Raw genomic sequence first — 14,526 nt, forward strand, 5'->3', positions numbered from 1 at the left:
GTCATTAAAATATAATTACACTGAAAGCTCTATTACTGCTCATACTAATACAACTACTACTTCAACTTCAGCAAACACCACAAGAGGTACAACAACTCAAAATTGCTACAGCGTTTTTGAACTTTTTTTCTACATTGGGAATCAAATGATTTCGTGCCGCTTCAGCAGTAATTTATTCTGTTTCTGAGAGTGGTCTAAATTTTCATAATAAAGATTTCAGCCTCAAACAGACTTTAAACACTTTCGCCCTCCTCTCTCGCCTGGTGTAAATAAATTGGCCGTGAACCCTATGCTGCAGCAGTGCAATGTCCAGTTTCCGTTTCCATTAATAATTTTATAATAAAGTATTAAAATGGTCTATATATAGCTGACCATTCACCGACTATGGCTCATTTAAAACAGAGATCCAGATACTGCTGAGTTAGACAACGGGGAAAATGTAAAAACATCCAGGATGCTCTGCAGATGCCGTTGGTTGATTACATGCACCAAGAATAAGTTCTCTTTTAAATGCTGATTCTGGTGTCACATGACTATTATCACTGCACTGTAACCTTTGCACTGCTTACTACTTACTGACGGTTTACTGCTGCTGTTTTCATGAGGAACCTCAGCCGAGGAAGTGAGGATTTTACACACCACAGGTTGCTCTCTTAAAGTGGGAAAAACCAGAAATAGTACTGACATATATTATTGTATCACATACGTGTATATCTACGTGCTTTGCTCCTTATTTGACCTCTTAAGCTTGTAGGGATTTAATGACTTACTCAACAACGCATCAGCAGTAAAGCTCAATAGAAACTGAATTTTTAAAGCTGACACTGATATCTTTATTTGGGAGTTTAAAATAAAACTGTTAACAATATATAGGATGATAATTTATATAAACAAATAACAAACAAATAATGATACAGATCCCTTAGATTTGTTTTTTAAAGAATTGTGACAGATACTGAGGAATTGATTCAGTGCTCTGTAGTGAAAAAATTATGTAGTGGAGACGCTGTCTCTGTATTATCTCAAACATAGTTTGACGTTTATTTCCTGTAATTTCTTGTTCCTTATGAAGCATTACTGTTATATCTGCAAAAATAGTTAATGTCAGCCAGTTTATGGGTGTAGGTTTAATCAGCAGTGTGAATACCAGCCAACTTTAGGGACTAAAGCCAGCTGCTCTGTTTAATGGAACGACTCCATTCTCATTAAAGCTAAATGTTATCAGGAGGGTACATCGAACTGTTAGACACAAAACTGGGATGTAAACGGTTTAATTAGTCTGTGTGGCCGCATGTAATCAGTAGCAGGTTATAAACAGGCTTTATCCAGATTTAATACTTTTTCAGACCTTTCAGCTCTAGATTTTTATGTCTTTGTTTAATTATAAAGGAGGTCTGTGTTCAATATAAATACTGAGTGAAATACTGAAAGTATCAAACTATCCAATCCAGAAAGCCATCAGGACTTCAGGACGCCCTCAGCCTTGCCCCCAGCACGGCCCAGACAGACCCAACCTTTTTATTAACAACACAACACAAAGCAGTCATTCTGTTGCTGAGCTAGCAGCTACAAGACAGAAAAATGTCAAGCAAACGCTGCACAATGGTTGGATGTCAGGGATCCAATACATGCACAGGATAGTAAGATTACAATGGCTAAAGTATTTTTTTTGGAAATACAGGAGTATTTTAGTCCAAGTCAGTTTGGCTCATTTCAGTACTGACTGACTGAATTTCCATTTGCATTTACTGGTGAGTTTTACCAAGCCACCATGGGAGGAAACAATCCGTTACCTGTGGTTGGCCACTCAGAAAACTGAGACTGACACAAAATGCCCTGTTTTTGCTAGAGCTCTAGAGAGAAGCTTAAGAGACAAGATGTAAAACTATACTGAGATAGTTTTTCTTATGGAACAAACTTCAAATAAAACACCAGAAAATTGTAAAATGTGGGACCTTTAAGACCAAATTAGTAATGGAATTAAAGAAAGTGGCAGCTGGCAGAAAATGTACAGCTCCGTGACTAATCTGAATCAGCAGTGCAACAGGAAATGTTTATATTGTCAATACTACATTAACCCTGTTGTGTATCATTGTCAGAGCAAAGATACATGAGAGTCAGAATGTGACGGACTGAAAGCACAAAATCAACGCTCTTTCCACCCACTGATGTGGTCAAACCAGACCTAATTTTCATGTGATCTGCTTAACTTTCCAACTCAGTCTCAACCAAATGTCACGATGCAAGGATTAAGATCAACACAAAATCATTAAAATTAAACTTGTAGCAGGTGTTCAGCACTTCTAGGTTTTTCTTGTTGTCAACAAATCCCATAGAATAGTATTGACCCTACTAACAAGTAAGTTTTACTTTGTGTAATTTCATCCAACCTTACTACTCCTGTAGTTTCCCACAAGAACATCAAATGTGTATTAATCCACTGCTGAAAATAGTCCCCAACATGTGCACCATTTACTCCCTTTAGAGTAATGTTTGCTAAACACTACAGTGCTCAGCAAAATGTTTTAAAAATGTACTTTAAAAGGAACTTGTGCACCAAGGACTGGGGGAAGTTGAAAAGAGAGACGCACGAACACATCGTTGGTTTTGGGCTTTTTATGGGATCTGCTGACACTGAGAAAAATATAGAATAGCACCAGCCTCATCCTTTAATGTGTTAAATAATACGACTCGAGATTCTTCAAACTTTCAAAAGGACCTGCTGACACCCTGAAGAGGCGAGGCATGAATATTCCAGTGAAGCACTGACAGTGGTGAGTTGTGAAAAATATCAGACAGAAACGCTGCTCAGATATCCATCTGTCTCTGTTGGTTTCCTTGAAGTGCTGACAGGGATGACTAGAGATAGAGAAGCAGTGATAAGATAAAGAAAATACACCTGACGGAGTGAACAGCTGTCTTCGTGCTTTAAGGTGGGAAAATTATGTTGCTCAACTGTAGATTTCCACCTGTACTATGACTACACACCACTACCACTGGAGAATTTTCAAAATAATTCTTCCTGTGGGTGCAAGAGCAATAATAAAGTTCCTGAGCTGTGCAACAATACGTGACCACAGCTACATCTGAGCTCCTATCTCTTCTTCTTCACTGAAGGCTGCAGATGTACTCGAAGGGAGCAGTAATGAAACTTGTGATGCTAATACAGCTGCACTTGAGCTGGGCTATATTTAGGAGAGATCTCAGCCGTGGGGCCTCCACTGCCTTCTGCCTGTGTTTGTTTCTGGGCCCGCTGTGGCTCTAGGTGTTTTTAAAAATGTATGGCGGAGGAAACGTTACGCTACGGAGGCAGGTGGCTGTTAGCAGCAATGCGAGGGATGTGAGAGGGAGAGAGAAATAAAAGCGCGCTCCGGTAATCAGCTCAGGCCACAACGCTTTACTGCGCTAATTCTACCGGTGGAAACAGTGTATCCATGACAACACGCCAGCAATACGATTACTCCTTTTTCTGTTGAGAGTGATGAAACACATTCACATCACGCCGGACTTGCCCTTGATGCCCTGTCTGAGGTTGTTGATTGTCTGGAACACCAAGCTGAGAGTGTGTGTGTGTGTTTGTGTGTTTGTGTGTGTGTGTGGTGGAGGAGGGGGTGTGAATGTCCTTGTTGCTCTCTGTACTCCCATTCTCAGTCTTGCATGCCTAGACATGTCAATATTCTCACTCTCCTTTTAAAGTTTCAGCGAAACACCCCTTATCTCTGTCTCACACACGCACACACACGTACATACACAAAGGTTGACGCCCCCCCCCCGTACATGCACACTCACACATGAGCACACTCAGGCTCAGTAACTACACACACTGAGTCACAAATTACACACAATGAGCAGCAGGGCTGGGTGGCTGCCTGAGCGACTCACATATTAAAGCTTTTCTGATCTTCCTCAGAAAAAATGGTTTCACTCTACAGTCATCTTTATCGCTCAAACTCAGTCAAGTAATTAATCAGAAGAGGGTTATGAAATATGAAATATTAAAATCAGGAACGCAAAGATCATCATGGTGTAAATTTCTCACTTGTATTCAATTATAAAAAACAAATCTTCTGTAGCTGTAACCATGCCACTTTCCCAAAGGTCCATATTAATTGAAAAATGCACTGTATAGTTATTATATATATAAATGTCGTGTATATACAATATCCTGTCTGTGAAACTGAGCAACCTATAAATTGCTAATATCTCTCTGCACTCAGACAAATTCTCGTACATTTATTACACTTTCAGGTTTCAGATTTAGAAAGTGATGCTTCATTATGATACAAAATGAGACGTCATGCATTTTAAATGGAAACCATCTTCTTATTCATATATTCAAAGTAACATTTCTGAGTTTTGCCCATACTGTAATATCAGAAGGTTGGCATGGAAACTAGCATACAGTATATGATGAATTTAAACACCTCTGTTTGTCAGCAGCAAATTTTCTTACATCCAAAGTGTGCGCACAAAGCTGACAAAATATTTTCACAATAGGTTTTTGCCTGAATAGAAGCTTTAAAAGCAGATACACAAAACTGCTGAAGACGGAAACACCCTCTCCCAAACAACAGTCTGCTCCTTCTGACTTCACTGTACTTAGCTGATTTAAAAGGCAATACAATCAGGAGTACAATAAACATCATATACAGCATATCACTAAAACACCAAAACTGACATTGTCTACCATCTAATCATTTAAAATAAAACAAAAGCTCTATGTGATATATTTGATTTATAAGTCGATAAAAACACCTGAAAAGCTCAAAATGCCCTAAAATTGCAAGGAGGAAAAAACATTTTTTTTGGTTGCTTTTTCTTACACTGCAAGCAAACAATAGTACAGTGAACATGAGTCATAACCATAGTACTCTGATGACGCTCCTGGAACCTGAGCGAGATAACGAAAGCAAGATGCACTAGGCCTGATACAGAGATACAGCGGGTACATCTCTTCCTACTTTACACTGTGACAGAACTGCGGCACAGCAGACTTTGTATCTGACAGGAACAACGGTCAAGGTCACAGGACCACGATGATCTCCCAACCCATCTCCCCGTCCTTCCTTACCAGTCCCTGGGCGTCCCATGATGATTTGCTTGCGTGGAGCAGGGTGCGGTGACTCAGCTGGCAGTATGAGCGGCAGCAGGGCGGTCGGCGTGGGGTGACAGGCTACCGGCTGTGGCAGTGCCCCTCCAGAGGCGTCCTGGTGTCCCTCAGGTTTCCTCTCCCTCTCCCTGCCTCCAGAGCCAGAGGAGGACAGGACTGAGCCAGATGAAGTGGACATTGACCCAGGGGTGGAGGGGCTGGACAGGGAGCTGTGGCTCACTGTGGCTGGAGTCAGGGACTGGGAGGAGACATCAAAAATATATCTTTTATATTTGCAGAGAACTGAATTATAGCAAAAACAAAAAATATTCAGCTAAAATGATGATCACTGTCAACACAGCTAATCATACTACTTCTGAGCACTATACTTCATACTATAAGTTGGTTTCTAAGGTTGTTTTAATGCATTTTGCCACACATTACTACATTATCACTGCAGTGAATCCAAGCCGACTTGGAGGAAGTTACAAACTTCAAGGCCAAGCTTTAAGATATATCATGGTTCATATTTGATAATGAAATTTAATTGAACATTTTCTGTGGAGCATTTTTTATTCACTTTGAGGGTGGAGTTTCTAAGTCAGTGACATATATATACAACTTTAACATTGTGCAGGTTATAAAATCCAAAAATAAATTTTTGACCAACAGCAAATTACTTTATCAGAAAAAAGTATTTGATGAATTTTAAGTATTCTAACTTGAATCATATTCATGATATGAACATGCACTATTTTCTAATAGATGTTTTAGAAAGTTCATGGAAGCCACCCGCTTAGTACAAAATGTACCATATATCACAAAAACAAGAAACAGTGAGTTCCTTACCGAGCTGGAGGTGACCAGGACAAGTGTGGATGTGGGGTTGCGCAGGAGAACCGCACCGTTGGTGGTGGCCCCGTTGATGGGGACGGGGGCCTGCAGGCCTGGAGGAGCTGTGTGTTGAGGCTGGCTGTGCTCCCTAGACCTGCTCCTCTCTCTCCTTCCTAATGGGCCATCAGAGAACTTGGCCAAGGGGACATCTGGGTTGCGTACAATGACCGGGGAATCACGGAGGGGCACAATGCGGCGTGGTGAGGGCTCCTGGGGCAGTGGGGAGGGAGGAGTGGGAGAAACCAGCATGGGTGGAGGCGTGGAGGCGGCGGAGGATGGTGGCCTGCTGGTGGCGCTTCGGGGGCGGGGGAAGGAGAGTGAGGAGGGGGTTGTCGGCTGACTCTGCGGGGAGAGCACTCTGAAGGCGGCAGGGCTGTGGCCCAGGGTTGGCTCTCCCACCACCCCTCCACCTACACCCACTAGCTGTTGTTGTTCAGGTTTGGTCTGGTAGTCCTGAACTGTAGGCAGTGGAGGGGGCGGGTGGGTGTCGAGCTTCCTCTTGCTGGGGCTCATGGGGACTGTAAAAGTAAGGTTGGTCTGAAAGGTGGGCACGATCCCCGACAGGTGACGCTCTCGCTCAGCACCTGGCGTGCCCATCTTGGTGCCGCTAAGCTGGCGATGGCGGCGCGGTGTAAGTGAGGCAGGAGCAGTTATGGGGCTGAAATTGGCAGGGCGAAAGCCAAAGAGAGGGGAGGGTGAGGGGGATGGGGTAGGGGAGAAGGGCGACTGGTTGGAGATAGGGGAGAACGATGGTGTGCCTGAGCGGGAGCCCCCCAGGGAGACCAACATGGTCGCTGCCTCACACTCATCGAAGTCGAAACGAGAGAGGTCCTGGGGGAGCAAAGAGGGCAGGACGAGGCGGGGACGGGAATCTCCTCCACGACTGCTGGCCTCACTGCTTTCCCGCGATGTCTCATCCCAGTCAAACTCTGAGCTGGCTCTCCCCCCACCCAGTCGGAGGTCAGACGGCGTCAGGGTCCCTGTGCTGCTAGCTCCACCCCGCTCCCGGCCGCCTCCGCTGGCTTCCATCTCCTTGGTCCTCATTGAGAGGTGTCTGGAGCAGTATCCTCGGCGCTGTGACTCTTTAGAGCAGCCCTCCCGAGAGCACAGTCTCCTCCACTGCTTCCCGTTGAACTTCTTACGGATGCCTGTCGGGGTGCACACCACATCTCCCTTCTTGTACTTTTGCTGGGCAGCTGTCAGTGGGGTGCGGGAACGTGAGGAGGAGGAGGAGGTTGAACCTGATCCGGATCCACCGCCGCCACCTGCTCCTCCGCTTGAAGAACCTCCTCCTGAGGCCTTCTCTACTCTGGAGGAGGACGCAGTGGAAGAGGAGATGGGAGGGAGAGGGGGGAGCTGGGGGGTTGTAATGACAGCACCAGCTGCTGCAGCTGCTGCGGTTGCTGGGTCAAGGCCTAACAGGACAGGTGAAGGAGGGGGGTGGGGGTTCAAGGCCAGGTGGGCGGAGGGGATCCCGATGCCCCGCACCACAGACAGGTGGGGATTGAGGTAGCCAGGCGGGGGCTTAGACACGATGTGGCGATGTTGGGGAACTGCCATTGGTTTGGCCCCAGGTATGATCGCCCCCATTGGGACCATGTTAAAGTGGGACACCTCCATGTCTTCTTCTGGGGTAAGTGGCATGTATGGGTGGTGTTGCTGCTGCTGCTGCTGCTGCTGCTGCTGCTGTTTTACACTGTTCTCCCTTTCTCGCTCTCGTTCCCTCTCTCTTTCCTGTTTTCTCTGGAGGTCCCTCTCCCTCTCCAAGTCTTTCTCAATTTCCCACTCTCTGCCAGGAGCGAGGCTGAGGACTGACGCTGGAGTTACTGGGGAGGTAATACTGTGGCCCGATGTGGACGAAACGGGGACCATGCCTGGGTAGGGTATCCCTCTCCCCAACACTGACCCCACTCCTGGGGCCATCCCCCGGCTCAGGCGACACACCTCCTGCTCCACATCCATCTCTTCCCTGTCCTCCCTCTCCCTTTCCTTTTCTCTGACCCCGTCTTCTCCCTCCCGTCCTCCTCCTGATGGCAAATCCAGGTCCCACGGTGGCACCAGAAGCCGTAGTGTTTGCCGGGAGACCCACACTGCCTGCGTAGGACCAGCTGCCCCTCTGCCATCTTCTTCCTCCTCCACAGAGTGAGATCTTTCCTCAGACAGCAGGACACGGTAGCGGTTGGCCACTGCAGGGTGCGTGTCTACCTGAGTCACCACACCTTCTCGGTACCATTGCCACTGGCCCTCGGCACACTCCTCATTGCCGAACGGTACACAGACACGGGTGCCAATAGGTATTGGATGGACACCAGGGGGCGGGGCATCTAGAATAATGTCCACCACCCCTGGGGGGCTGTCATGTCGATACGGATAACGACACAGCGTCTTCTCCCCGTTCAGTTGCACTTCCAGGCTTCCAAATTCACCGCTGACCTTACGAACCACCCCAGCCCGGAACACCAAGTCTGAACTCCCCCCTTCATCCCTCCTTTCGCCTCCTCCCTCCTCGTCACTCCTTCTCCTGAGCTGGCGAGCAAGGACACGCTGATTTTTCAGCCCTTTGGCTAGGGCGTCTGACAGTGCATCAGGGAGACTGGATGTTGCGTGAGCAGACATCTGTGTGAGGGCGTGTGTGTCGCCGACTACCTCTAGATCGGCTGAGTGCTCACTGGCGGTGTCCGTCGAGGAGCAGCGCGGCAGGGGGCTGGGCGACACACGCTCTGCATCTCTCACGCCCTCACCTCCTGCGGGCCTCTCCCTCTCCACTCCCAGCGACAGGGTGGGGGGTCCTGGGGAGCTGTCCTGAGGCCCCTCCCTGCCAGTAGTCCTGCTGTGGAAGTCGTCCATCAGGCTTCTACTCTGACCAGTGCCATCAGGGTGCGAGAAGCTGATGTCGCTCCCTGAACCCGTTGACCCGTGGTTGAGGACCCCGCCGCTCAGAGGAAGGGGAGGGGGCGTGCTGGAGGCAGGGTTGCTATGGTTACCAGCAGTAGTAGACAAGCAGTGTTCAGAGGTGTACTTCTTCTTGGGAACTCGGGCCTTGAAGGTGGCCGTTTTTCGGCTGGAGGCGGGGTTCGGGCTGTTGTTGGCGCTTGGTGTACTACTGTTACTACAACTGCTACCACCACTGTCACTGTGGCTGCCGCCGCTCACAGCTGACCTCCCTGATCTATCATCCGAGGGTGTCAACAATTTCTCAGAATCCATCACAAGCGATACTGTCGTCTCTGACAGACCCTCCCCCTCTGAAGTGTCCCGTGCTCTGATTGGGTCTGCCTGGGAGGACTCTGAGTGTGAATTAGAAGAAAAAGAAGAGGAGGAAGTTTGGTTCTGTGGGGATCGGCTTCTGTCTCTGTTCTCATCTGAGTCTCTCTTCTCTCCCCCTTCTGGGGCATCCCCCGCGCCGCGACGCTTCCCCCCTTTGGCCCGCGTGGAGGGAGGAGAGCGCCGGCCCTGCTTTTTAATCGGCTTCATCTTTTCATCTAGCTTGCCTTTTCTCCAAACAAGTCTTTTTTATTTATTTATCCCAGAGATTCTCCTTGGCGATCCTCTCTTGCTCTGCCTAGTTTTTTTCTTCTTTCCCCTCCTTTCCTTTCTCTCTATTTTCCTCCTCTGCCGAGGCCCGTCTCCCTCATCCTGTCTTGTCTTCGTTGCGCGACTTCGGCACTTGCCCACCTTATTCCAGAGACTCTGAAAGAAAGGGAACAGGGACTGTGGGTTACTCATGTGGCAAACACATTCAGACATGCACAAAGCCTATTCACCACACGAGATAGCTACTAACTGCATGGCTTTGAGAAGAAAAGTGACTGACTGAATCAAAATCAAACATCTGTGAAAACATCCAAGTGACATCAAAGTAATTCAAAATAAAAGCACCGCAAAGTGGGACCTCGTGAACACAGGCATCATACAAAATAACTAATAAACAGTTCAACATTAATTTTTAAGAAATGTATTCCCTGCTAAATGATGCACCATCGTACTAGAGTAGTAATGAACATGACTCATCCACAAATTCATTACACATTAATACATTACATAACAGGTTTTACTCACATTACACAAGGCCGGCCTCCATACCAGGTACATAATGAAAACAGGAGGCCATATTGTAAGGTAAACACAATGTAGGCTTACACCACTGTATGGAAATAGTGAGGAGCACTTTGCAATTTGCCCAGACAAGCCTTTCTGCATGCACTCCTCTCACACTCACACACACACACACACACACACACACACACACACACACACACACACACACACACACACACACACTACTTCTTGGCCGGGGCAGTAGAGGCGGGGGAATTCCTTCTTCACTCGCATACTGAAACCCTCCCTCTCTCTCTCTCTCTCTCTCTCTCTCTCTCTCTCTCACTCCCTCTCTCTCTCGGTGGCGACCTTTATCTATGTATTTCAAAGTAGAGTCAATCCGCCCCTACAAACTCCATTTCCTGTGGAAGACCATTACCTAACTTCCCGTTACTTTATTCCTCCCTCTCTCTTTGCTACTATTACACGTTCATTCGTATCCCCTGCCTGCGTTCTCTCTTCTCTCTCTAATATTGATTTTTACCTCTCATCTTTCTTTTTCTCTCCTCTCCTTCCACTTAGTCTCTATCCTCATTTTGTGCTGCAGTCATCCAGAAAAAGCAGAGTCGTTCTGAATAATTGTTATTCCACACCAGTCATTCAGTATCGCTCATAGCCATGCCAGAGTCATTCAGAATATCTCCTATTCCACACCGGACTCATTCACAGTTCTTCCTCCGTTTAGAAACTAAAACAGATTGATTTTGCTGACTTGTTGAACGGTGGGACTGTTGTCATTTAACTGGTTTGTTTGCTGTGCTGCTGATTCGCGTGGGACTTGCCTCGGGTCCTAGCTGCTGTGTGTGCTGCCTCATTTCTTCCAATACAAGAGTCTCCACAGAGTTACGAGTGCCAGTAAGATGTTAACAACAAGTGTATAAGAGGGAGAATCAACACACCCCCTATATGCCCCGTCTTCTTTTTAGAAATTTCTCGCTGCAACTGTGATATCCTCTGCTGAAATGTTCTTGATTGATGTCTATCAACCACCACTAGGCATGTCTACTTGTCAGTGACTGTTTGGCTGTCTGTTAACGCACATGTCTGCCTGTCTGTCCCTGTTTCTACATCCGTCCTCCCACCAGTCTTTTTCTCTGTCTGCCTGTCTCTTTTCCCTTTTGCTGCCTCCCTGCTCGTCTGTGAAAGCTTACATTCATTCAAGTCCTTTTAATATCTGCCACATCATATCGGCTGGAGAGAAATCCATTTTCAGAGATGAGTGCCGCCTGTCTCAAGGCCACACACACAGCAAACATCTATGTGATGATAGTTGATGGTGCACACGGAGAGCTAGAGAGCTCACAGCCATCACTGTGCCCTATGTAAATCCCTATTTAGGACAGAAGGCCGTAGAGCAGCCACCATAAAATAATTTGGCAGCCAGCCTTACTTGGTCACGATAGTGGTATGCTACGTGTGTTTACTCAGTAGTGCACTGTGTACAACAGCTGGTGTCAGAGTCATGGGCCTAATGATAACAGCTTAAAGACAAACTGATGCAACTCTCACTCCCCTCTGTGAAATATAGAGCAAAGAAGTCCATATGGGAGCTATAGTAGGCCTGAGCCTCCTATGTTTGAGGCTCAGTGATCAAAGCAGAGCGCTCTCTGCTTATTGAGGGTACATACAGAGCAAGGTAACCAGTTCAGTCATATTTAAACTGCAGAACAGTGTTTACCTTCCTCTAAAGACTGACATAAATACATAGTAAACATGACCGTGGGCCGCATCAAGCTGATTTATGTCATGTGAGGTGAGAAAAACACGAACTGCTGCCTTTGTGGTGGCATTACTTCATTTAGGTCAGCAAATGTCCAGGTTTGGGTCACACTTTAATCTCTCCATCAACCGCAACTGGGCCCAACAAGCTAACAACAATTTACATGACATGCGACTAATCATTACATCAAGTATAAAGTGAGTTAACCTGAAAATGTTTTGGCTATGAACATACAGGCTGTGTGCGTACAAAGCTGCATACTAATAACTATAATAATCCCACAGGCGCGTTAGAGAGTCCAGTGGTGAACTTTTACAGACCTTTAGTCCATTATGTTCTAACCTGGTGTGGAGTTGCTAAATATTTTTTAATAGTAGGCCTAAATTTCTGGATTGTATCTAAAAGTTTTGTTATTTGCAGAGCACCTCTTAAAGGTGCACAGCAGGGTTACCACAGAGCTTTATTATCGACAGGCCAGGGTGTATAAATATACTGACATAATCATAATCCAGAGCAGATAACAGCTGTTAACTTCCTCCTGACCAGGCCCGAAGCACAAAATGCAAACTACAAGAGGTGATGTCGTCACCTCAGGTTTAGCTGGATAGTACCGTGTATGTGTCAAGCCCTCGTAGTACCGCGATTACTACCAGTTTTACTCCACAACACAGCAGGCCGTGGCGTGCAGCGACCAGGCCTCAACTACACACACAAGGCCGCTTGGAAATCTTCCCCCACTTCACTGTCACCGGGGAAATAACCGGTTTAACGGGCATATTGACCCTTAATACCATGTAATACGGCCCTTATTCCCCTTGCTGGATGACGGGGTGAAATGTCCCAAACAGATGAACACGTTAACTTTGTCAATCCACACACACACACACACACACACACACACACAACAGCAGACAAAAGTGTCGGCTGTTTTGGCCCATCCGAAAGTGACAGTCGGATAAAGCTGCCCCGGCAACTTTGTATCGACCCTCGCCGTCGTTTGCATTAGTGCAACCGCGACACAAGAGGGAGAAAGTGTCAATGTGTTGCCACAGACTGGTCCGGGGAGAAGGCCCTGGAGCCCCTCAGACACACATCAATTCAAAGAGCCACGTTGATTCATGAAAAAGAGGAAGAAAATGTGTCAGTGTGAGAGAGGAGGAGGAGGAATGACAAGCGAGGAGTTTCCGAGGTTTAATACAACGCAGGGAAAATAACAGTTGTTCTAGGAAGTCCAGCGGCAGTTATGGCGTTGAATTTATTTCTAGTGGAAAAGTTTCAAGCTCACTATGTCTAGCCGCACCGCTCCCTTTTTTTTCGCAGAAGACACCCAATCCGCCCTCCGGTCCTCTCCGTAGGCCGCCCAGATATCGGAAAATATGCTGATCAGCTCAACTGCTTACACTGTTTATAGCCACAGTAAACGTGAACAACGTTAGCAGCTCGGGAAAAGCACAACAAGCCCCACTGCAGTGCTGCAGGAGAAAGATTTGTGGGCAGCTTATACTCACCAGAGCTAATATAGTACCCCGGTGTGTTTCCCTGCTGAGTCCGCCGGGTAAAATAGGGCAGGGTGACCAGTCGTCCGCAGCTGCCAATTAGCGGCCGTTCATGTTTCTCCGGCAAAGCAACTTAAAAGGAGGAAAAACTACTGCCCTGTATATTCTACACTACAGTCGCAAAATGGTGAATGAAGCCCCAAAGCCTTGACAACCAGCCCGTTCAGCCAATCGCGGAGCACGAACGGGTACAGTAGCCAATAGGATCCGGGAGAAGGAGAGCGGGGGCGGAGCCACGCGTCAAAGTAAATTTGATCGACGGGGCACCGCGGCCAATCACAGTGTGGGAAAACACAGAACAGCTGTTGGGAGAGCGATGCTGCGGCGGCCAATAGGGCTCCGCTGTGGGCATGTCTGTGACTTATACAGGCACGCAGGACGGCAATGAAATCTCTCCTTCCTTCGCCGTCTTCTGCTTTTTGCTTCTTGTCATCCCTTGTTCATTTGTCTGCAAACATGAAAACGGATGTAGACAGAGAGACGAAGAGGTGAGAGAGGAGGAGGAGGGGGGGGGGGGGGGGGGTGCTGTCTGTTTTCAAAAACAGGTTAGAAATCCTTTTGGTGGACTAGAAAGCACTGACATGACATTATCAAATTTAATAGAGATCAAGATGTCACGTCCCAAGCTGTGTTATGTATCACACCATCAGCTCACACTCATGAAACAGCTTTAACCAGATGAGACAACTTTCTATGTGCTGTCCATGCATCTGTATGAATTCTCCACTTTGATCCATGCAAGCCACAGGTTGAGTGTAGTTTCAACAGGAACCACAAAGAACACCAACTCCCAAATTCTCATGCTTTCTCCCTCTCCATCCCAGCTAATCAGAGGTGCTCTATGCAGCACAGCATCCCTTAGTCCCGCCTCCCCAACCAATCAGAGCAGCCGCTGGAGGCTATACGTCACCAGAGCAGCGTGTGATTGGCTGAGAGGCCCGGGGTCTGCAGGCCAATGACCGAGTGCTGTGGTGAGGTCATTATGCTTGTTGCCATCAGCTTGGCCAAACAGGAAGAGTAAAACCCCAGTGAGTAAGTTGGTCCAAACTGTGGGATTATGGCTCCTAAGAGAGTGACCCATATACACAGTGGGCCTCCCTGCACACACACAAACACACACACACACACACACACACACACACGGTGTGTGTGAGCAGCTAGGCATGCAT

The 14,526-nt window shown here is 47.2% G+C and overlaps 1 protein-coding gene across 5 annotated transcripts in view; it reads right to left on the reverse strand.

Moving 5' to 3' along the window:
* The window catches only part of cica (capicua transcriptional repressor a), a 44,109-nt gene that overhangs the window by 22,310 nt on the left and 7,273 nt on the right, over nt 1-14,526 (reverse strand). For 2 of the 5 annotated variants that reach the window (XM_071499332.1, XM_071499328.1), the window contains exons 1-3: nt 13,310-13,495; nt 5,939-9,673; nt 5,072-5,348 (exon numbers count right to left, since the gene is read on the reverse strand). In XM_071499332.1, coding sequence (XP_071355433.1) covers nt 5,072-5,348; nt 5,939-9,457 — 3,796 coding nt within the window. In that variant the 5' untranslated portion in view covers nt 9,458-9,673; nt 13,310-13,495. Of the gene's footprint in view, nt 1-5,071; nt 5,349-5,938; nt 9,674-10,042; nt 10,189-13,309; nt 13,496-14,526 lie in introns of those variants that run through there. The other 3 variants (XM_071499329.1, XM_071499330.1, XM_071499331.1) reach the window with 2 other exon arrangements.

The sequence above is a fragment of the Trachinotus anak genome, unplaced genomic scaffold (assembly GCF_046630095.1).
Source record: "Trachinotus anak isolate AG129_WGS33_773 ecotype Australia unplaced genomic scaffold, CSIRO_AGI_Tana_v1 ptg000016l, whole genome shotgun sequence".
In the NCBI taxonomy this organism is placed as follows: Eukaryota; Metazoa; Chordata; class Actinopteri; order Carangiformes; family Carangidae; genus Trachinotus; species Trachinotus anak.